This window comes from Lissotriton helveticus, chromosome 11 (assembly GCF_964261635.1).
Source record: "Lissotriton helveticus chromosome 11, aLisHel1.1, whole genome shotgun sequence".
Taxonomy (NCBI): domain Eukaryota; kingdom Metazoa; phylum Chordata; class Amphibia; order Caudata; family Salamandridae; genus Lissotriton; species Lissotriton helveticus.
Window position 1 is genome coordinate 821493251 of NC_136072.1, and position 25104 is coordinate 821518354.

General features: G+C 49.5%; 1 protein-coding gene across 2 annotated transcripts in view; it reads left to right on the forward strand.

The window, feature by feature from the left end:
• Window positions 1-25104, forward strand: part of LMAN2L (lectin, mannose binding 2 like) — a 171806-nt gene that overhangs the window by 48795 nt on the left and 97907 nt on the right. For both annotated transcript variants that reach the window (XM_078666971.1, XM_078666972.1), the window contains exon 3: window positions 2661-2778. In XM_078666971.1, coding sequence (XP_078523097.1) covers window positions 2661-2778 — 118 coding nt within the window. The remainder of the gene's footprint in view (window positions 1-2660; window positions 2779-25104) is intronic.

Below are 25104 nucleotides of genomic sequence, written 5' to 3' on the forward strand. Positions count from 1 at the left end.
ACTCCAGTCCCCGTGGACACTAGGGAAGGTGTTGGATGGTAAATTAAATCTATTCCCTATCCTAGAGCGCCCCACCAGCGCAATGCGTTGTAATGGTTTTCGCTGTAAAACCTGCGTTGTAATAGCACTGCGTGGTAAAAGTTGCGTTATAAAGGATGTTTCCCACTATTGAAGGTAACATGCTCTGGTAGTGAATTACAGCCATTTTCGTTTTTCACTATTGTAAGGCTATCTTGCCCCATAAGCTATCATGGGGAATGCTGGCTACAGTGGCTACCAGCATATATTCCCATAGGAGCAAGATAGGACATAACAGTCTGGTATCCCTGAACTCCGAATTTAATAACATCTTTTAGGAAAGGTTGTTTTTAAATCCTGTGTTTGAGAACAGCACTTTTAGAAAGTTGCTGTTCTCTTGGCTGACCTTTCTGTGTGCCTTGGCCTGTTTGTGAATTGACTGTCTGGTTTGAGAGTGACAGAGGCTGGGAGCCCCCAGGAGGCTGGCTGGGTCAGCTCTAGGCTGAATGACTGCTTCTGCATCTTGAGTGGTGGGAGGGGTTAGAACCTGGGCCTGAATAGGGCTGTGCCTGCCTCCCGCAATGCTGGCTCCACCTCCTGCTGGGCGGCTGACAACCCTGCCCCTCTCCCTGAAAGGAAAGGAGAGGCCAGGAAAATAAAGTGCTCAAGGAACACCCAGAACTGGTTCAGACCGGGCTCAGAGCACTCCTGCACAAAGGGATCAAAGACATTTAGGGGTATAAGTACAGGACCCCTGACGACAGAAAATTAGATCATCCTGGAATCAAGAAGGAACCTCTGCCAAGGAGGAAGCTGAAACTGAAGGAGGAAGACTGTCCTGCTGTTGCTCTGCTGGACTGACCTGCTGTTGCTTTGCTGCCAAGGAGAGGGGAAGGACGTTGCTTCGTGCTGTGTCCCCTTGCTTGAAGGAATCTCCAAGGGCCTGAGAAGAGCTGGCTCCCTGTTAAGAAGTCCCAGGAACAAAAGGACTTCACCCCCAGCTTCCCTGAACTCTGCTGAGAGAATTCTGTCCTTCCTAGAGTGCTTGGGCCAGTTCTGGTGTCTCTGGAAGTTGTACCAATTTTGAGGAAGCTGGAACCCAAGCTTTTTAGAAACTTTCTGGAAGTTTTATCGCATTCCCGACATAGCGAGAAAATTCCCGCCACTACGAAGACCGAGATTGTCGCAGCACCTGTCGCCGCTGCCTGAAGACGTCGCATCCTTTGTTTGCGGGAAGATTTCCGTCACTGCGAACATCGTCGCAGAGCCTGTCGCCGCTGGGTGAGATCACCGCATCAAATCACTGCGAGAATCGTCGCAGAGCCATCGCATCCAGGAACTGCGAGTGAAAGATCGCCGCTGAGCCTACGCCCCGGAGATCGTAGCAGTCCTTCAAGATCGTCGCATCGTGCCTTTGCGAGCATTTTCCTACGGAACCTCCCACCGGAATCCATACAAGGTATTGCCTCCCTCCCCATAAAGACCGGATTCGTCGCAACACGCCCGCTAATTCCAGCGGGGTTGTCGCATCGCCTCCCCAAGGTCTCAGGAGTGACGCATTGCTGGTTTTCCACTGCACCAGTTTGTTTTGGAACTTTGTCGCATTTAAAGGTACTGTTGGCTAAACGTGACGCAACGGTGTACTTTTCACGCAACTGTGGATTATTTTATCGCAACTTTAAGAACTCTTTTGAAACCATAATCTTGAACTGTGTATGTTGGATTTTTGTCGTTTTGGTCTTTGTAGTTTAGATTAAATTCCTTTTATTTTTCTAAACTGTTGTGTAGCCAGTTTGTGGTGTTTTCACTGTGTTACTGTGAGTGTTGGTACAAATACTTTACACATTGCCTTTGATAAGCCTTGACTGCTCAGGCCAAGCTACCAAGGTGGTGAGCAGGGGTTATCTAAAGAGTGTATCCTTCTTACCCTGACTAGAATCAAGGGTCCCTATTTGGACAGTGGTACCTCCTTTGCCAACTAGAGACCCCCAGTTCTAACACCTCTGTTATTGAAAAAGAATACAGGTGTCAACATAAGCATTAAACCTTTCCTTTGGTAATTAGCATTCAGAACAGATCATCACCTATTAATGGGTGTCTCCATTGCTGAATTGCTGTGCCTGGACGGTAAAAACTTTCCTGTTAAGAAAGAAAAAAACACTTGTTGATTAAAGTCATCTTTGTATGTCAAGTAGTCAGGAGATCAAAAGAAGTTAGTCCGACCTGTACAGTAAATTATCCTCCATGAACAACCCATCCATCATTTTACCTGTAACTACAGTACCACTGTAGAATGCACTCCCTTGGCCAATTGATAACCACATTCCTAATGGCTACCACTTTTCCCCTGTGCACATATCCCATGATTGCAGCTAGGTTGGGTTACGGCTGTCCTAATTTATATCTGTCCTAAGTGTGAGAGTTTGCCTAGACTGGCCACATCTGTTTTCTATAGTTTGGTCTGTTACTTTTTAACATGGAAAGATGTCCTCTTATTTTCTTCGTGGTGGTGTTTCCTATGCATCAGCATTACAGCTTCTACTGTTATTTATATGGCATATTTGACCGTGTTTTGCTGTGGGCGAGTTGTTTTGTAATTTTGGTGAACGACCCATGGTGATCATATTTTCTTTCTCCAATAGCCCTGCTATCTTAGAGACTGGGAACTGCAAGTCAACTTCAAGATCCATGGGCAAGGCAAGAAGAACCTAGTTGGTGATGGCTTGGCGGTGTGGTTCACCAAAGACCGAATGCAGACAGGTCTGATCCCAATGAATCTGCACTGGTCTAGCCTGCGACCCCTGAGTAATGTAGAGGACCTATCTTTCAACTTTATTTTTGCTATAGTATTGAGCAATCAACATGCCGTTCCCCAACCCCACCCCAAATACCCCTTCACCTCAGACATGCATCAAGGGTTGTGACATGAAGTTTCATAAAGTAGACTCCTGTATTCTGCTATGTTTGTACAATACAATACATATACATTTATAAAGCACATCAGCTACCTCAAACAGAAGTGTCCCTGTGCTAGCAAAGTCAAGCAAGACCTGAGAGGGTGGGGGGTGAATACAGCAGGACAACGCTACGTACTTTCCTGACTAGCCTAGGCTAAAGAGCTATGTCTTTAAAACTTTCCTGAACTCCCCTTCAAACCGAATTAGTCGAAGTCTATCAGGAAGGGAGTTCCCTAATCTAATTGATTATACTGAAAAGGCCCTGCCCCCAACGCGAGATTTCGCCAATTGAGGAACGCACAGCAGATTCTGTGAATTAGATCTTGAAGAGCGCGTTTGCTGATAAGGGCAGATGCATTTTTTAATATAGTTGGGTCAGCTGCCTCTCTGGGCCCTGAACGCAATTGTGAAGGCCTTGAATTCTATCCGGTTCACAACCGGCAACCAATGGAGCTGTTTGCCGTAGGAATTTGTATACTCTGCAGGTCGTATAGGGTGAGATTGTGCTGGCAATTATGTACCAAGCTAAAAGCATGTAAGTTATGCTGTTTTTAAAGGGGAGCTATTGCATAGAGTACCGTCTGTAGAGTCGACTTGAGTCCTTGCACCACAGAAAATTCATCACCTGTTTGCCTTTGTCTGTACTGCTTTTTATCATCCAATAGATTTACCAACCTGTATATCCACTGCAGGTGCTTCATTATTTGTGTGAAGTGCACTGCTGTGCTTGCCAAGTTGTGGACTCTAACCAGGTTCTCTGGCTTCCACATTCCCTGCTTTGTGGCTTTCTGGCAGTGGTTTCATCATAAGGGCACAGGCACTTTATGTAGGAGGCTGGCTTAGTACATGGTGCTCACATATGTAAGTGTAGCACCCTGCACTAATTCAGACAACCCTTATGGTGATTTTAGTGGTCTTAGACAACTTTAGAAAGCTCTCTAAGTGGTAGCTGTGGAGAGCAGCCTTCAGGCTTAGCCCAGAAGGAGTGTAAAATAGCTTATTTTACCAGTATTTAATCTTATAGTGCAGGTTAAGTGAAAAAGAACTACATAGTGTAGTTATAAAAATATGTATTTATTATAAACACTCAACACATTGCAATATCTCCTACTTGGAGATATAAACACAATTCACAGGAATACTTTGGAAATAGCACAAATACACAGTGATCTCCGGGGGAGACAAAACCGTATACTAAAATAGTGGAATGCGGACCACAACCCAAGTCGAGAATGGACCCAGAAGATGTAGAAGAGTCGGGGACCCATTGAACCACCTGAGGTGAGTATCTAAGAACCCCATGAAGGTTGTGTGCAGAGTTGGAACATGACTGCATACTCCATACAAGTCAATGGGTAAGTCACAGTTGTAGTTTTAAAGAAGGACCCTTCCCAGTGGACCCTGCTGAAACCCTGTGAAGATGGAAGATTGGAGAGTCACCCCACCCGTGGATACCCCAGGAACCTGGATACCTACACCAGGGATGCTGGGTGCATAGATGTGAAGTGACACCGGAAACCGCTATGGACCACAATGGAGGACTTCCGAAAAGATGCAGCTGGCGAAGAAGGTGAAAGAGTCTAGTGGAACCCATAGGTGAATTCAAGTTGAGAGGTACCTGCAAGCAAATGTATGAGATGTAGGAGGGTTGACAGTGCCTTTGAAGTTGCAGCTGTGAGGACCAGGCAATGCTGTGGAAGACCAGGAGCGGTTCACGAGCTGTCCCACGTCGGGTGTCCGGAGCCAAGGGGTCAGTGTCCAACAGGGGTACCACACCAACAAGCCTAGGCAACGGCAACCAATGTAGTCGTTCAAAAAGGTGCAGTGTCGGGACCAGCAAGATCCAAGTGACTCACCATAAGTAGGTAAGTCAAAGCAGGTACTGAGCAAGCAGGGGAGCTCACTGGAGCCAAAGAAGACCCTCAAGTGGACCCACGGGCCGAAGGCACAGGACTCACAAGAAGACCTCGAGCAGCTCACCAAAGGATGAAGGCTTACGGCACAAAGGTTGCAGTGCAGGTGAAGATCTTGACTGCAGGAGATGCTTTAGGCTGGAGCTTCTTGGAGCCCGAAGATCTCTGGAGGAGAGAGTCAACCAGCCTTGGCAATGGCAAGTAGATATGGTGCACAGGGGTACTGCTCCCAGGGCCTACTGGCCATAGCAGGCACTGGACATTTTCCATGTGGGGAGGAAAGGTGGGGGCTGGTTTTCTAGCGGCAGGGCCGGTTTTGTTACTGGGGGCTGGTTTTGCAGCAGTGCTGCAATATCAGCCCCCTCTAACAAAACTGGCAGCAGTGCTAAAGCAGAATCGGTGCTGCTTCCTGCACTAGCACTAACAACCACCCCACCCCTGAAGCGGTAGGTCCGGCAGAATTGCAAGGGCGGTTTGTGTTCCCAGTCCGGACCTGACTGCTCCAGCGATTCAGATAAGGGATACTGGCTTCAAACTTGCTGTCAAGACAGTGCAGGCCTCGAAGGAGTTGCAGAACCACCACCTGTGTTGCTGAACCTTTCAGAGTGCGTAGGAGCTCAGGAACAGCAGTCTGGTCAGCTTTGTTGGGGTGCCTGCAGATGCAGGGGAGTGACTCCTTCACACCAAGGGAGATTCCTTTGGGTGTCTTGGATGTCCACAGGCCTTGTGAAGAACCTGTATGGAGCACAGGCACAGACATGGCAGACGATTGGCAGTATGACGAGACCAGGAGCATCAGGAGTCTTCCCAGTTGCAGTCTAGTTTTCCAAAGTGAAGTTCAGAGTGCCCAGACGGTTGAAGTGGTTTCAGATCTTGTCCCACAAGTAAGCCCTTAAGTACCCTAAGGAAAGGGTTCTGACGATTCTGGGTCCCTTCCAGAGGAGGGGCTGGACTGTGGGGAGGATACTCCCATGTCTTTTGTCCAGTTTCATGCCTGAATTGGAGCCAATGGCTCCCTGAACTGGTTTGAACTGGAGTATGCAAGAAGGGCACCAAATGTCCCCTTCAAAGCAGTCTAGTGGCATTGGCAAGCGCCCCCACCTCGTCCCAATACACTAAGTCCTGTCTGGGAGGTGGTCACACCTCCCTGTGACAGGAAACGTCTTGTCCTGCCTTCCCCTGCTCGAGATTGGCTCAGCACCCTAGGAGGGCAGAATCATGTCTCTGGTCGGCAGCAGCCATAGTTTGCTGTCCAGGTGTAGAAGACTGGTACCGGGAGCACTGGGGGCCTCCAGAATTTAAAGTGCATAGAATCATACCTCCAACACCGTTTACGCATGGCCAGTCTATATATTGTAATGACTGATGCACTTACAACCCAGGAGAATGGACTCCGAAGGTTGTAGGGGGGGCCTGCTCATGAAGGGGCACCCTCCCACCTATAACCCACCACCCTTCCTTCAGGATTGAAAGTACTGCCTTACGGGGTGACCTCCGATATAAGGAAACTTATCTGTCATAAGTGGTGCGAGCATCAGCTTACACAGGCTGAAATAGCAGGCGTGTAGTCACAATTTGACTGGTCTCCCATGAGTGGCATACTACATGCTTCAGCCCATGGGGGACCCCTGCTGTACCTATGCCCTGGGTACATTAGTACCATATACTAGGGACTTACAAGGCTACATTAGTAGCCAATCTGGGGGGGGGGTACCTAAGGACTCACCATGTCCAATTTAGGAAAGCAGCACAGAGACTGGGGTCCTGATTAGCGGGATCCCAGTCAGACTAGTCAGTAAAACATAATGACAGCAGCAAAAAGTGGGGTGAACTCCGATCCTACACTTTACCTGTGATTTTGTAAAAGCTGGCCTACTAGCTTTCCCCCGGTTAAAATCGTGCAGTCTCCAGTAACTAGGCTCATTACTTTCTCTCCATAAGTTGTGCGCTGTTTGTTTCTCTTGTGTGGAGACCAGATCTGTGGGTGCCCAGGGAAGAAGCAGTGTGTATCTGCAGAAGATGGTAGTTTTCCTCCATGTTGCTTAGGCCTGCCGTGGATATAGTGACCCTGGGTCCCATCCCTGAAACTCAAGAGTGGGCTTTTGGAATCTACATGTAAGAATTGACTTACAAGTGTGTATATTCCTTTTTATACAACTATACCCGACCATGGCTTTGTCCATTGTGATTTGTGCTTTATGATGCTTAGGACCCTGAAGACCTTAAGTGAGTGTCAGGACAGTTATGAATATTGTGGAACTATGTGACCACTAAGAAATTCTTATAATACTTTGGCAGCTGTCTTTGAGGCTTTGTTGAATAGATTTTCCTTTTTAACCGTATTTTACAAATGTATTTCATCATTATGTTACAATTGGTGTTACTGTGTATCCTTGAACCATTTAGTGCCATTGTTGTCCCTGCTTCATTCAACATCATTAACATTCCCAACTCACCCCCCACCTTTTCCCTTGAGTCAATTCCTCACTTCAATGTCCGCTTTGTGTGGCATGTATACACGCTTTAGAGGTCGTCGTGCCTTAGCATGCATGGGATATGGATATGGGGATGCGGTGGTAAGTGTGCGGCCGCTAGATGTGCATCCTCTCCTCCCTGTTCCGGGATCCTGATCGTGAGGGCAAGGCCGCGTCGGCATCAGAATCCATTGCCACCAAGTTGTCGACTAGTCCTCACCAAGCCCTGGCTGCGTTTAGTGTGCCGATGTCACGTCTGGCTTCACATCCCACCTATTTTTCCAGTTCTTTCCTCCATGTCACTATACACAGCCCTCTTGCCGATTTCCAGTTACTAGTAATTTCCCGTTTGGCCAGGACATAAACAAGATCTTTGGATTTCCCTGATACTTTTGTTTTAGCCGTATGCAGGAACCATCCCAGCAGGCAGTGACTTGGAGTTCAAGGAAAATCCCTGTCCGTGATAGTTTCGACTACAGTTATGACCACCTCCCAAAAGGTGCCCAGGATGGGACACCCCCAGAGCACGTGTAGGATATGCCCTTCCAGTTTCCCACAGAGGGGGCAGGCTGCCTACTCCGATAAAAGTATTTCCTAATTCTCACCGGGGTAAGGTATGCCCTGTTTAAGATATAATAATTTATTAACTTAAAGCATGCATTTTGCGAGGCCTTTGGTATCCTTTCCAATATGGCATTCACAGTCCGCTTCAGGGATTGGGATTTCCAGTTCTTTCTCCCATTGCGTTCCCAAGGACTCCATCGGTCGCTGTTGATCATTACATATCACTTTGTAAAGGTATGAGACTGTTTTGAATTTCCCTGCTGACAGTGCCACATACTGAGAGCAGCTGAGCGCCCGTGGCTCTGTGGACCCGGTACCCCAGTGTTTCCTAAATGTCAAAGAGAGGGCCCCTGTGTATGAGGAAGTGGCCTCGAAGCGGCTCAAATTCTGCACTAAACTCCTCAAACTAGAGTAATTGCATGGATAGGGGTAAATCGGTAGAATAGGAACTTCTGCTAAGATCCTTTAGCAAAAAATCTGGCCCAGCAACTGGCTATGACTCTGAGCTCTCCGGTGTGTCCAGTGGGTTGCCGTCTTACACACAAGAATATTTTGGTGGGGCAGAATACGCTGGTGTGAATGGGTTCAGGGCCCTGTCCGGGTTTCCCCTGTACCCCATCCACTGGATCAGCCAATTTAGCTGTGCCGCAATATAGTAAGCACCAAAGTCCGGGACTGCCAGCCGTCCAGTTACTGTGGAGCGCTGTAACGTAGCCAGTGCTACTCGTCTGTAGCTCGTGCTGCAGATAAACGATATGACTTGTGAGTCTAGGCCCCTGAACATTGTCTTGGGGATCCACACCAGGAGCGTGCCAAAGTAGTATAACAATCGTGGCAATGCCACTATTTTCAGAAGGGCCACTGCCCGCCACTGACAACTGTAGTGTTTCCTGAACTCCATGGAGGAGATCAGGGAGCGATTCGCTGTACCTACATTACTCTCTGAGAGGTCAGAGACATCATGATATATATTTACTCCTAAGTACGCCAGGCATCTGTGTTCCCACTGGAGGTGATCTAGCTCATCTGGGGGAGCCCGTTGGATGTCATGGGGAAGAGTCGGGACTTCGGCCAATTTCCTTTCAAGCCTGAGAGCAGACCAAAGCATTCCAGGATATTTCTCGCTCCTAGTAGGTCTTGTCCGGTGTCTCTGAGGAATAGGAGGAGATCATCTGCATACAAAGCGATGCAGTGTTGAGTCCTGCACTGTCCTTTCCCGGTAGTCTCATCTTGTATGCACGCAGCAGGCCAGAGGCTCCATAGCAAGTGCAAAGAGCAGGGGAGACAGAGGGCATTCCTGTTGCGTTTCCCGCTCCACTCTGTCTCAAGGAGATAGTCTTCCCCGTGCGCACTCTGGCTGTTAGGTTCACATACAATAATTTTGTCCATGCTAGGAAACCTTCGCCTAAGCCCATCTTTCGCAACAGATCGTAGAGGAAGTGCCATTCAAGACTGTTTAATGCCTTCTCTGTGTCCATTGCCAACACAGATGCCGTAGTTTTATCCTAATCCTCAGCGCCTACTGTGGCCAGCAGTCGTCTGATGTTAAAACTTGCCTGATCTTGGTGGATCAGTTGCGACGTGGGGTAAGAGCCTGGTCGCTAACATGTTTCTCAATATTTTATAGTACATATTTAACATTGACAGCGGTCTATAGGCCGTGTGGTCGTGGGACGGCTTTTCCGGTTTCAGGACCAGGATTAGGAATGCTTCCCTGGTGCTTTCAGGTAGCGTCCCCGCAGTCCTGGCCAATGTGTATAGTGCCACCAACCGTGGCACTAGCTCTCCGGAGTAGGTGGCATGGAACTCAGCTGGGAAACCATCTGTTCCTGGGTTGCTTTATGCCCTCTCTCACTTCCTGGGAAGATATGTCCGCACTCAGTGCCTCTGCCTCATCTCTTCCTAACTGTGGAAGCCATAACTCCTCCAGGTAGTCTTGGATTATAGTGACGTTTTGTCTTGGGGTGCTATGATACAGGTTGCAGTAGTACTGAGCAAACACATTGTTGATCCCCTTTGGAGTATACCTCCCGTCTCCCTCCTCGTCCTCCAGCTTAACCACGGGCGAGCCCTGGCTGGTCGGGTTTGCTAGCCAAGCCAGGAGGGATCCTGACCTGTCCTGTTCAACATGTGTGGGGTTCAAATATCCCCTGAAGTCAAAGCATCCAAGTCGTTCCGTCTGTATCGCTACTTTCTCTTTAGCGTCCTGCAGTTCCGGCTGCCCCGGCCGTCTCTGCTCAAGCTCTGGAGGGTCTCGCTCCGCAGTCGGTACCTCACTCAGAAGCATGTCTAAAATCCTTTGGTCTCCACTATGCATTGGCCCCATAGGACAGCCTTAAAGGCATCCCTCTTTACCAGTGGGTGGAGGCCATTCCGTAGTTGTTAAAGTATTGGACTATCTTCTCTCAAATCCCCTCTCTGAAGACTGGATCTTCTGAAGATTCTGTCTGGAGTCTCCTTATAGGAGTGGAGGGCCTGGGGTGTATCCACTTCAGGCCGAGGTGGACCGGATTGTGGTCTGATTTAGTTTGTGCCAAGTATTCAACCGTTTGGACTAACTAGACTTTGTATGTCTGCACTGCATAGATGTGTCTAGAAGGACAGGAACCTTGTGTAGGGCAGAGAAGTAGGAATAGTCGTGGGGGTGTAGGGCATCAACCAGTCCCCATTGGCGCCGCCAGTCCCCCAAAGGCCTAGGCCTCGCATTGCCTAGCAGTCTTGCTGCAGCGGGTAGGATCCTTCCAGATGTACGTCAGTCACACAATTGAAGTCCCCTCCCTAAGTAATGGGGGCGTCTGGTACAAGGCCAGGTGGCATGTTGGGTGTATGTAATTTTGTTTGTTGTTAAAGCAGTCTGATCCATGTTAGGGGCATATCTGTACACCATATTCAGACCACAGCCCTCTAATCGGCCTTGCACTACTATATAACAGCCTTCTGCGTCTGTTAGGGTGTCTATGTCCTGGAATGGAACCCCTGCTCTAATCCAAATCATGACCACTCTAGCGTAAGCAAAGTATGCTGTTTAGAACGCCTGTTCACGCCATTGTCACTTCAGCGCCTGTCCCTCTTTCGTTATGAGGTGCGTCTCTTGTAGTAGTGCTATCTGTACTCCTCTCCTGTTAAGGTAGGAGAATACTTTATATCTCTTTGACATAGTGTGCATACCGCGTATATTCCAGGATATGCATTTGTACGTTAGTGCGCCTGTCATCTGTTATCGTAATATAGGACGTCTGTGCATGTCCACCTCCAATCCCACCGCCCAACCTCAAGCAGCGTATCTCCAAGTAGCACATAAATAACATTCAAAGAGATATGACACAAAACCCCTCAATAAAGAAAGCAATAATAAGTTCCCCAACACCATCTCCCTAGGACAAGTAGGCAGTTATGTTATGTTATGTTAAGTGCTATTTGTAAAGCGCACTGACGCCGAAGCTTCCTGGCGCTGCTAGACAGGTGAAGGAGACAGAAATACACAGAACCTAACACAAGGATGGGAACAGATGGGTCTTTAAGAGTTTCCTGAAGGAGAGAAGAGAGAGGGAGGATTTGATGGACAGGGGGAGGGAATTCCAGAAAGTGGGGGCTAAATAAGAGAAACGGCGGCCACCGAATTTCTTGGTTTTATTTTTTGGGGTGATTAGTAGGTCATTACGGGCAGAACGTAGATTAAGTGTAGGGCGGTAGGGGCGGATGAGGGACTTGAGAAACCCAGGACTAGGGCAGTGAAGACATTTGAAAGTGAGGCAAGCCACCTTAAAGGCGACCCTTTGATTCACAGGGAGCCAGTGAAGGCTATGAAGCAGAGGTTTAGCGGATTGCCAACGAGGTAGTCCATGGATCAGGCGAGCTGCCTGGTTTTGGACGACCTGGAGGCGATTTAGCAGATAAAGTGGAAGGCCGTGATAAATAGAGTTTGAAAAATCAAGACGTGAAAGTACCAGTGAAGTAACAGATTGGGTGAGTGCCGCAGGGGGGAGGAAGTGACGAACTTTGCGGATCCTTCGAAGCTGGAACATGCATGATGAAATTACCGCTCCGACTTGGGCTTTGAGGGTAAGTTCGGTGTCAATAATTACGCCCAGACTTTTTATTGTTTTAGCTGGGGTGGGGGGGGGACCAAGCTCCGACGGCCAGAACTGAGGGCCCCAGTGGATATGGCTGAGGCCGGGAAGGAGAAGCTCAGTTTTTCCTGGGTTGAGTTTTAATTGGTTCTGGTCCATCCAGAGTTGTATGTGAGTCATTACAGCATGGAACGTGTTGATGGCCAGAGGGGAATTGAGTGAAAAAACAAGCTGCAAATCATCAGCATAATTAAAGGTTGTGATGTCCCATTTGAGGAGGGATTGAATCAGTGGCCGGAGATACAAATTAAATAGGAGCGGGGAAAGAGAGGAGCCCTGGGGGACTCCGCAGGCCGTGGGAGATTTTTTTGCCGTAAAAGGACCCAAGCGGACTGCCTGTGTTCTACCAGTGAGAAAGGACCTGACCCAATCAAGTGCCACGCCTCGGATGCCGGCCTGTTCGACACGGTGGAGAAGGATGTTATGATCCACCGTGTCGAACGCAGCAGACAGATCCAAGAGGACACCCCCTCATCCAAACTATTAACCTGTATTAGTCTAACTAGGGAATTCCCTCGCAAATAAGAGTAGGGGGGTGGGTAAGTGTTCCGTCTCAGGCATTCTACTCTCCACCAGCGAAGTCTACAAAGTGTTTTCAGTGCAGACCTAAATAAGAGATAAATATCTTGGATGTCAGTGTTCCTGCGTGATTATGGGATGTCTCTTACTGCCCCCTTCTACTACTGAGTGTTATTACAAATCTGCTCATATAAGATAGTCTGAAGATCTAGGGGTCACCTTGGGGATCACCAGGCTTGTGGCTAGCGAGCTAGTTGACCCATGATCTGAGTCACTCGTGTCGACCACTCTCTCTCTCCAGCGTCGGCGGGCCCATGCATCCTTCACTGATTTGTGCCACCACTTTCCACTGTATCAGGCGCGCTGTAGCTTGTGACGGCGCTGCCAGGCTACGTGGTGTTTCCCGGCGTTGAGAGCAGAAGTGGCGTGCATGCTGCTTCTGTAGGCTGTCTGCTTTCCCTTGTTGCTGACTTTGCTCCAGCCAGTCCCAGATTTCCTGTGGCATCTGAAAGAATTTGCTGCTGTGGTGTGCCACAACTTGCAACCTGGCCGGAAAGAGCATGGCATACGGAAGGCCGAGCTGGCGCTTAGCCTCTTCACAGATGAGGCTCTCCTGTTGCACCTCACGAATTCTTGGAAAATTCTCTCTTCTGTGTTTTCAACTCAGTTCTCCTTTGTGACACACCTGTACAAAGATGTGGTTATGATCCTTATAATGCAGGAGGTGCGCCGCCACCGGACGCAGCGGAGTTTCTGGCATGGAGGGGGCACGCTGGGAGGTCAAAGAATGTAGAAAGGCCCTCCGAAGCCACTTCAGTTCGCAGCAACCGCTCGAGGTACGCAGTCAGGTCAGTGCCCTCCACTTTCTCTTTCAGTCCAACTACACGTTGTTGCGGCGTGATCAATTCTCCACATCTTCTGCTCTGAGTTCTAGTGTGCGGATTTTGGATTCCATAGTTTTCATGCTGTCCTCTGTCAATGCAAGTGTAGGTGTTAAGTCTGCCATAGCCCGCTCAGTGGTGGTGATGCTCTCAGCTAATCGTTTGCGGTCCTCCCGTAAGAGAAACAGATCAGAGCTCAGGGAGTCTGTATTCGTCTTGAGTGCTGTTCTGGACGCATTGATGGCCTGTAGCATATCCGATAGTGAGGGGTGTGTTACAAGATGAGGCAGCAGGCCAGATATGATTTACTCAATTTAGGGCTTTATTTGAGATTTTTACTGGACATCCAGTCCCAGCACTCTTGTATTTCTTTTACAAGCTCTTCCCCTTTATTCCTTCATCCTTCCAGTTTCTTCAAGTCAATATTGTCTTGGGTTTGTTTTTATCAGTCCTCTGGAGAGGAGTACCCCTGGGGAAAACAAAGGCACAGACTTTGTATGTCTGCACTGCATAGATGTGTCTAGAAGGACAGGAACCTTGTGTAGGGCAGAGAAGTAGGAATAGTCGTGGGGGTGTAGGGCATCAACCAGTCCCCATTGGCGCCGCCAGTCCCCCAAAGGCCTAGGCCTCGCATTGCCTAGCAGTCTTGCTGCAGCGGGTAGGATCCTTCCAGATGTACGTCAGTCACACAATTGAAGTCCCCTCCCTAAGTAATGGGGGCGTCTGGTACAAGGCCAGGTGGCATGTTGGGTGTATGTCATTTTGTTTGTTGTTAAAGCAGTCTGATCCATGTTAGGGGCATATCTGTACACCATATTAGTGTCCTGATATAAATAGGTAAATATAAATAGGTAAATATCAGGTCCTTTGCCAAATCACCGCCATTATCGTGTGACTGAAGAATATCAAGGGTGTCACCACCTAAGGCAATTTGAAGTTGTGAGGGAAATGAAACTGATCGAATAAGGTCTTCCCTTATACTTAGCGCCCCCGTAAATGTGTAGTTCCACACTGCAGATCAACACAAGACCACTGTCTCAATGATCCTGCTTCCAAGATCTTCTAAAGTGCCCCCTCCCAAGCCTGTGGTGTTAGCGCGAGTCATGATCCACTTACTCATGCAGCATGCGGTTGTATGAGTCACTTGCCTGAGACCGTGGCTTGATAATGGCTGCCTCGCCCGTCTCGCCTTCCCATAGTCCCTAGGCTGATCTGCCTTTTCTCCACGCCTGGAACCGCTCCTCCTCCGTCACTGGTGTTGTCGTCTCTCTCCTACTCATCCGCCTTCTCTCGTTGTGCTTCCTCTGTCAAAGCAGATGTCCTCTGTCTCTGGAAACTGCATCTGACTCCTCCTTCTGCTTCCGATTCTCACTCGCATCCCTCCACGACGTCGAGATTGACATTCAGTGATTCGCGGTACCCCGGGGCTCCTGACACAAGCCTCCAGGGTACCTCTGTCACAGGGTCTTTCTCTGGAGTCAGTACAGATGACTTCCCCCTCACACTCCAGTGCAGATCCCGTCGCGCCCCAGGGTCCATTTTCCTTCTGCGGGAAGTATTGCCCATGTTGCTGCTTCTGGCACGTCTCTTGTCTGCGTAGATCGTCCCAAGCAGGTCTTCAGAGCACGGCCCCACTACAGACGTTGTCCCTTAGTTGTCGCCCAGCAGCACCAGCCTTCGTCTCCGTAGCATAAGTTCCACCACTGTATTTCTATGGGTCTTGCGTGCACTTGGCAGCTGTCAAGATCTGCCCTCTACCAGTCCTTGGGAGATGCATGAGGCATGCAGCACATTGCCTCGCTCCCCGTCCACCAGATGGCAGCCGGGTCCAATATCAGCCCAGATGTTTTGGTGCTGTTGCTTCCTGTATCTGGGTGGGCAGGGGCCCTACCACTCGTTAGCCCAGTGGGTTAGGCCCTTCTGCTGATTCCCCACCTGGTTGCGTTGGCCTCTTTATTCTTTTGTTGAGGGCGGGGCACCCACCCCCTGGTGCCAGGCACACAAACCTGCTGGACAATCTGGCTCGGTCACGCCTTCACTTGCCATCCGAGTGCATCTCTCATCCCGTGGCCGCACCTTGCCACGGGCCAATCGTTTGTGCTTAGTACCGGGCCATGCAGTTGAGCTGATATTCAGGGCTGTATCTAGGTGAATAGGGACTCTACGGCTCACAAACCCAAAGGGTTGGGCACTCCTCCTGATTTCCTGCTCCGGTTGCGCTGGTCTCTTCTTCCTATTTTTGTTTAATGTGGGACACCCGTTCCCTGGTGCTGGACCTACTATGGTGTTGTAAATTAATAGCCTATTAAAGAGAGCGGCAAGCCCTGCCTCAGAAAAAATTTGCTCTTTGGACAGGTGGCCATGGGTAGATGGAATAAGTGCTTGCGTCTCCTGGTTATATCAAAGTGACACAAGTGCTGGGTAGGGATGGATGTCTTACATTGTGGGAACCCACAGGTTTGCCCATACCTTAAGGGATGTGTCCAGCAAAATGCATTACTCCTGCTACACTGAGATTGCCACCCCTGCATGTAGTTTTGAAGCGTAATGAGCAAGAGATTCTGTTGGGCACCCTAGGATTTTGTCCTAGACATGGAAGTGGTGGATGCAGAGAAAAGGAGGAGAACCTGAGCTAAATCTGCCATAAGGTAGGTGTCCCAGAGTCGTCTTGAGCTCTTTCCTTAACCAGTAGATACGGACTAACAGATCTCCCTGGTAGGGCGGGATCTGGATAGAAAAATGTGGTTGTATGCAGACTGGCTGGGCAGTATCAGCAGAGCTAGCCGCACTTTGCAGCATCTGAGACAGTTGTTCTTCTACTAAGTGCAGGCAGGTTGTCCTCTTACTGTCCGGTTATTTCCTGATACTATCAATAGCAAGCTTTTTTTGTTTAGTCCGAGAGTCAGCAAACACATGATGGAAGGGAATGCTGACAATGCAAACATTCTCTCCCAGTCAAAATATCTGGGTTAAATCCATCATTCTTTTGCCCACTACGCCACCCCAGTTTGGACCCAGCCATATGCAAATAATTCTTGACCTGTGCCCCATGGGAACAGTCGAGACCAAACTGCCTGGCCAGGTCCTCCCTGGACCAGAAACGAGCATCCTGGGACCGGTTTCTGGGTATGTCACTCTTCTTCAGCCAGGCTAGCTCGAATGCAGTGGCACAGTGAGTATGGGACCGACGTCTGGGCATACCCATCCCACTTAGTGTGAAAAGTGTTACAGCAAACAAATGATGGACGGAATGCTGACAATGCAAACATTCTCCCCCAGTCAAAAGATCTGGGTTAAATCCATCATCCAGAGTCTAGTTGTGACTCAAAAAGAGGACAGCGGTGCCTCCTGTTACTGGTCCAGTCCTATTCCAAGTGCTCATGCACAGAGTATCTTCAGGTGCAATCCTTTCCCATGGTAACCAGCACCACAAAATGATTAGTTATTGTAGAAAGCTGGCTCTTTATTTGATATATCAAAATAAGATGTACCATGTAAGGAGTCCAGGGGTTCCCTCACGAGTGGACAGGGGCTTGCTCTATCAATCTCAAAGTGCTCTTCCATGGCGTAGTGTGGTCGAGCAGCCTTGGTCTTATTAGAGAGGAGTACAAGACCATAGTCAGAAGTGACACACATGACTCAATAAGGAGATCCACACCAATTTGTAAAAATAACCAGTATCTTTATAGATGTTTAGGCACCAGAATCCATTTGTTCAGATAAGTACTGGTTGCAGAGGAGGGCGTGGCTTAGGCGCGTAGCGGAATGTCTGCCTTCTAAGGGAGCTCCGCGCGCCAGAATAATCACTGGGAAATACCATCTTTTTAGCCCCCTCTGCGTGTGGTGAGACCCCACCCCCCAGGGCATGCAGGCTGGATAGGAGAGCAGACTGGTGAAATTTGGCGTCTCTTGAACCGGGCTCTGATCCGATATCAGACGAGTCCGAGACTGCGGAGGAAATTGCAAATGGCGCCGCATGGATAAACGTCCTGAAAGAGCTGTGGCGGGGGTATAGCGGTAGTCCTGCAGTCGGACGGCGGAGGCCACCGAGAGACTCGTCACTACTGAGGTCGGGCGTGGTGCGTTACAGATCGGAGCGAAATGCCAGTGTGGCGGAGGTGCGGCTGAGACAGAAGTCGCCTGGGAACACGGGCGCGGCGGGAGGCCTTCGCTGAGAGTGTGGAGCGACCTCTCTTGGACGCGGGAGCTGACTGGCGCAGGACACGCTGGGCTGCCTGAAGTACGCTCCAGCCGGAGATTTCGAGTAGCGAGGTCTGGAAAGGAGAAGCTGGTGAGGACGGATCGGCTGAGGTGGAAGGCGGCCAAGTGGAGTCGCCCCCGAGTGGGGAGTGTAGCGCCAGCGAGGGCTGGACCTGGTGGGCCTAGGCGGCGTGGGTCGCGGAACCCGCTTGGGGTGTTGCACCTCGTGGGATTGTGCGGCGGGGCCACGGGGGGTTGCGGCTAGAGCGGTGCTCATTACCTGGGTTGACTGGCTTCCGTGCTGTTCCTCAGCCCTGGGGGATACTGCCGAGAGTCTTCTCTGCCCTACTCCCATCCATCTACTGGGCGTGCGGGGGTGGAGGGCCTCGGGGGATCTCTCAGGTGCGGGGGGCTGCGGGGGTGCCGTCTTAGGCGCGTAGCTGCGAGAAGTGCACACAACATTGGTCTGTGGAGAGCTGCCCATGCCTAGACCTGTCTGCGAGCACACTTACAAGTAAAGTTACTGAAGGAACTCTGCTCAGGGGTCCCGCTTCCTTAGGTTTGTGTCACTCCACAGACAGTGAGAGGAGGCTTCAACTCCTTGTAGGCGGAAGAGGCTGGTGAATTGGGCACAGGCGTGGTGAAGAGGTGCTAGGAGACCTGGCTGTACAGAGGATCTCTGACCATGACAGGGTGGATATATCTGCTACCAACTAAGTTGCAACGGGACCTCACGGGGGTGCCTGGCCTCAGTGCCTTTAAATATCTGCAAATCTGAGCCAAAGCAGGCGAAACTGCAGTTTGAAAATAAAAGGTTAATTCGAACTGCAGATGGCATGGGTGACCAGAGTGCCTCTACCAGTGCCTCGGGCCTCGCATGGGGGGCGGAGGATGATACGAGATCCATCCTACTGGAATTGCGGACAGGGATGAAAACTATTGATAGTAAGATTGATGCTCTGGCAACGGGACTTGATATGGTTAAAAAGAAAGTTGACAAGCATGAGCACAGGCAGGACGTTCTTGAGAACCGTGTATCGGATGAGCATGATGCACGAGCCGAGGCACGCAGGCAGTTGCTTCAGATGGAAAAGGTGCTGGAGGTGATAAGAGCCAAGAATGAAGATTTAGAAGCGCGCTCGAGACGAAACAACATACGCATTCTTGGTCTGTTGGAAACCACGCCAATAACCAAGATGGAGCCCTTCATTGATGGAATATTGCGCAAACTTTTTGGGCCAGCCCTGTCAGTGGTGAGGATAGTGGAGAGAGCGTACCAATCCTTACGGCCGCGACCTAAACCGGGTGCGCCTCCGCGTCCAATCATTGCACGGTTATTAAATTACGCGGACAGGGACACCATTCTGAGAGAAGTCGGAGCCAAAGAGCCAGTGGTTTATAAAGGAGACAAGCTATCGTTCTTTCCAGATTATACACCTGCAGTGCAGTCGGCGAGGAGGGAGTTTGTGCCGGTGAAAAAACTGCTGAGAGAAGCATCGGTATCCTATGCTATGCTATACCCAGCCAAATTAAAGATAACTCATGAGGAACAATCGCACTTCTTTATAGACGCGAAGTCGGTGCTGAAGTTCACGAAGCACATTTGCAAGGTGAAGCCTAGACCGAAATCAGTCGAAGTGGCGATATTGGAATCGGGGGTTGGAGGAAGCGGAGCAAGACTAAGAGGACTGAATCGGAGACCTGCTGAGTTGATTGAAGGACCTGGCCCGGTGAAGTCATGGACCATGGCGGACTTGCCGAGGGGAGAGGCGGGGGGGGGGACGCAGATTCATCAGCTTTTATATCGCTGAATTGCTAATTGGGGGGGGGATAATGAACAGTGTTTGTTGCATACTACAGGAGACATGCAGAGGGAGCGAATAGCGATTCTGGCAACCGCACCTCGGTGCGAGTCCACTTGCCGAGCCTCTCTCCCTTATGTGGGTATTCCCCTTATGGTACATTGGGTAACCAGGAGTAATGGGTTGAGGGGGGGGAAGGGGGGAGACTGTTCTCGACCTGATTGGGAGGTTGGAGTGGGAGGCGGGTGGGGGAGGGGAGATGGGGAGAGATGTTGTTGGTTGTTTTGTGTTGTGTTCTTTTTTGTAGGCAATACATGCTTATTGGTTGTAGGCGCATGAAAGTGACGCCGAATTGTGTTGGTATGCCTGGTGCCCCTCTAGTGCTGGATGTGATGCTACTGCTTACACGACTGGCAATATTAGATGGCAGGTAGATGTAGACTGTTAACCTGGAATGTGCGTGGCCTCAACTCTCCCAAAAAAGTGCGGCAGGTAGTGGCATACCTGAACAGAAACAGGATACACACCGCTTTGCTACAAGAAACGCACCTGACTAAATATACTGAGCGGGCGGTAGCGAGTAGATGAGAGGGTTTTCGACTGGCTGCATCGTATTCGTCTTATGCGAGAGGTGTACTGATTAAGGTTAAAAGACGGGTGGCGTTTCAGCCGTTACAAACATACACAGATGAGGTTGGGAGATGTGCGATGGTATGTGGGAAGATGCATGGTAAACTGGTTTCCATTGTCAATATGTACGGGCCGATACTAGATGACCCGTCTTGTGTGGACCGCATTTGTGGAAAGTTGCGTGAATGGCCGGACGCTCGTATAATATGGGGGGAGATCTTAATACCTATCTGAATGTGACACTGGACTAATCTAGCCCCATCTCGCACTGAACCCCCAAGGTGGCTCGATGGGTAGAGCGAGCCATGGAGGAATTTGGGCTATATGATGTCTGGAGAGTACAATAGCCACAGGTGAGGGAGGGTACACATGCGACACCGGTATATGGCAGCTGGTCAAGGTTGGATTATTGGCTGATTGGGGGAGAGGTGATGGACTGGGTTGAAGATGTGACACCTCTGGCTAGAACGCGATCGGACCACAACCCGGTGAAACTGGAAGTGGTGTTTCCGGGAGCGGAAAAACGGCCCTTTACATGGAGATTGCGCTCCGAAGCGTTACTTGACCCTATATACGAGACGACAGTGTGAGAGGCCATAGTGCAGTACTTTACAGTCAACAAAGGGACAGTGAGAGAGTCTTCTACGCTGTGGGAGGCCTTTAAGGTTACTATTAAGGGTGTGTGCATAGGGACGGCGGCGGGTATACTAAAGGACATACGTACCCAGCTCCAGAATACAGAAAGTAAACTACGGGAATTTGGAAAGAGTATTCGATTAAACCGGAGGCAGGAACATTAGCTCGTATACAGGAGCTCATCAGGGAATATGAAGACTTAGCTGATACGGAGGTAAAGTATATAACTAGAAGGCAGGCAGCAAGACGGTATGGGGAGGCGGGTAGGCCGGGACGCACACTAGCGTTCAAAATTAGGGAGAGACTGGAACAACCTCGGGTGGACAGGATAGTTGATGATCGGGGGGGGAGCATTTTATACCAGAGGATATTGTAGAGCAATTTCGTGGCTTTTATACAGAGCTTTATAAGTCGCGAAGTAAAGCATCGGAGCAGGAATTTGAGGCGTACCTAGATAATATTGCCTGTGCCTGGCTCTCGGATGTGCAGAGAAATATTTGTTTACCTATAGACGAGCAGGACATTAAGATGGCGATTGTGGCATTATCCAATGGTAAGGTGCCCTGCCCAGATAGGCTTACGGTTGAATTTGATAAGAAATACGTTGTCCTACTCACACCACACCTATTGGAAGTGTACGCCGAGGCGTATGAGAGTAGTGTACTGCCGCCTTCCTTGAGAGAGGCCTTGGTTATCACTCCTTAAGAAAGATAAGCCACCGGAGAGGTGCGAGTCCTATCGCCCGCTGTTGCTCATTAATATAGACGCCAAGATATTAGCGAAGATCTTGGCAACCAAACTGCAGCCATTATTACAGGGGCTAATCTTGCCCGATCAGGTAGGTTTTAATCCGGACAGATTCACCTCATACAACCTCCGCACGATTTTCTCAATGTTTCATGTCTTGGAGCCCAGTATGGAGGCGGCGGTGGTGTTATTGGATGCGGCCAAGGCATTTGATTCAGTGGAATGGCACTATATGTTGCGGCGCATGGGCTTCCCCCCACTCTTTATACAGTGGATAAAAGTACGATATACGGCACTGACTGCGAGGATACGAGTGGGAAGGCTGAGTCGTTCTGCATTGAGAGAGGCACTAGGCAAGGTTGCCAGCTGTCGCCATGGTTGTTTGCGATAGTTTTGGAGCCGTTGGCTTGTGTAATTCGCCGGCGACACAGAGAAACTGCACTTAATTTTAATTACAGACCGGTGGCGATATCGCTATATGCGGACAACATGGTTCTTTTCGTGCGTGAGCCGACTACATATTTAATACAATTGCTTCGGGAATACGTCCGGTTTGGCTATATATCGGGCCTTCACATCAACTGGGATAAGTCGTACATAATTCCATTGACGGCATGTACCGCTCAACCTAGCTTGGAGTTCCCACTGGTGTGGGCAACAGATCCAGTTAAATATCTGGGTCTCTGGATACATCGTGAACCGGTAGTGGTGGTCCGAGAAAATTATGGAAGGGCATGTTCAAAATTAGAAGACTGGGTGGATGTCTGGATTACGTTGCCGCTTTCATTAGCAGACCGAATTGCGCTCGTCAAGATGGTAGTGCTGCCGAGGTTTCTCTATTTCTTTGTGAATACTCCAATAGCACTCACAAAGGCATTTTAAAAAAATCTTCGTAGTCAGTTGCTATGGTTGGTATGGGGAGGTAAGGCAGCGAGAGTGCAGTGGTCGATTCTTACCAAAGGGTATGAGAGGGGAGGTTTTGCGGCTCTAGACTTTTGTGTGTACTACCTGAGCGCACAGGCCCAATACGGCTACTATTGGTACAGACCCCATGCTTTTACTCCGCATGTGGCAGTTGAGGAGGGGGACGCTGCTCCGATCCCGCTTCACAGCATCATTACTCATCATGCACGTGGCACTCAGAAGTCGAAAATCAATGCGGTTGACGCCACGGTTTTAGCCTGGAGGAATATAGGGAGATTAGCGCGGAAACTGCTGTTATATGCATCGCTCCTGCATTTGAAGCATCATGCCGCTTTGTTGGTTACACATGAGGGTCCCTCTGAGACTGTTGCGGGAAGCCGAAATTGTGCACATGCAGGATATCTATCCACAGGGGTCGATCATGTCGCCGGAGAGGCTGCAATATGTCAGTAACCAGTTGCTTCGCTTTCGTTTTGCAGTGCATCGATTGCGGCACGCGGCCAGGATGCATTACACCACGTATCCGCAGGAACCCCCCGAGCTGTTGTTGCTGCAATTCGTGCTTTCCACTCCCACTAACAAAAAGCTGATATGAAGACTGTATAGGATGATTAAGGATGAAACTGTGAAAGTGTCCGATAAAAGTTGGGAAAGGTGGAACGAGTGCCTGCCGAACCCTATCACAGAGGAGAATTGGAAGTATATTTGTGACATGACAGGGAAACTTAGTATGAACGGTAACGTTCGGATCATACACTTTAAATATATACATCAAGTATACTATACCGCAGCACGACTGCACAGGTATTGTTTACGAGGGACTGCGTGTTGTGATAGATGTGGACAGGACGGGGCAGATTTAATGCATTTGGCGTGGGGCTGTCGGACAGTGGGTGAATTTTGGGGTGCAATGGTGAGTAGCAAACAGGAGATGGTAGCTGTGGATGTACAATGCACTCCGCTGGTGTGTCTGCTCTGTTGTGTGCCGCATGTTAGGGGAGTGAGTGGCACTTTCGTATGATTAGCGTTATTACTGGCGGCGCGCAGAGTGGCCATCACATGGGGCGGCAGATCTAAACCCACACTTAAGGCATGGCTGACAGATTTAGTCTATTGTCGAGATAATCTTACCACGTATGCAGAGGAGTTGCCGGTCAGTTCGAGGCCGAGGGACATCTGGGAACCTTTGCGATTGTATTTACTTAGTAAGTCGGTGTGATGATCTACATGCATGAAATGCTGGAGGGGGTGAAGCGTACAGTCGAAGTGAAATTGCGGTGAGGTGCACTTGGTCATATCTATGCAAGTTGGAGGGGTTGTAGGTATTGGATACATATCCTTGCAATTAATAAGTTTTGTTTTATTTGTTTTGATATAGGTTGATTTCTTTGTTTTTATTGTATAGCCCAATGGTGCAAGGTCACTGTTCCCACTGCTGTTATTATGATTTGGAGGGTTGCAGAGCTGGTGTACGGATTGATATGTGATAGGTGGCTGGACTGTGGCTGTTCTATGGATGCTTCAAGGCTAATTTTTGTTTCTTATTTATTTTGTATATTGTTTCCTGTCATCGTATAATGTACAAGACGACAAGATGGAATGTTATCTCTTTTTAGTTTTCCTTTTCTGTTCTATCAATACAAAACCAAAAAAAAAAAAAAAGTACTGTGTGCAGGGGTGTTAGCCATCCGGTTTTTCTTACTGGAAGCAGTTGCTGTAGAGGGGGCCTGCGTGCTGAGGTTGTAGGTGATGTCTCTGAGTTCACTGGGGGCGAACCCACGGTGGACTTGGTCTCTGGATTTCTGGGGGACCACATTTACACCATTGGCCCAATTCAACTCTGGCTTGGCTCGGATTGATACGTGCAGTGATGTCTTCATACATTGGGTTTCTTCGGTCTCAAAGTCATCTCTGGAGTCTTTGGATGCCCACAGGATGCCGGGAGGCCGGTCCACTGCTTTTCGGGAGGTGTTGGTTCGTGGATGAAGTACTGGCACGTCTCCTGGGTTTTGGTTACTCAGCAGCTGCAGGACAAGTCGTATTTTGACACAATTATCGAAGTCAACAGGAAGGCTGGCAGGGTTGACACCACGTCAGTTGCTGGGCCTTCTGTTCTTTCAGTGACAACTCTTCACGTCTGTCGTCTTTTAGGTCGGCAGGACCTGATTTTCTGGTGCCACGGACTCCCTAAATACTGAATTTAGGGACGTTGGGGGGAGTGTCGGGTAGTAGCCAATGAGCTACTGACCCTTGGAGTCCCAACGCCCTCATGTGACCACTTCCTGTGGGAAGTGGACATAACCCTGTCCCAGAATTCCTCAGTTTGCCATTACTAAGATAGCTACTTCTGAAAAGTCATGTCCATCTCAGATTAGGCCACCCTAGAGGTGGTACTAGCGTAGGGGTGGCATGCCTACCGGACTAGCTAATTTTCCCGCCTGTCTTGGTGCCTGACTGCTCTGGATAAAGGGGGTCGGTTTCCTCTCCTGTGAGAGGAGCCAAACTCTTTTCAAACTCAGTAGCTTCTTTGAAGCTCCTCTGCCATGAAATTCTAATCAGCACGTCATCCTTTTGGAGGCTTTGTTTCTGACCTCCTGAGGTTAAAGGCTCTCGCCCTTGGGCTCAGACACTGTTCTCTGGTGGCAGGATGGCAGAAACCAGTCAGCCAACACACCAGGGACTTGTAGATTTTCAATGGGCATCTCTAAG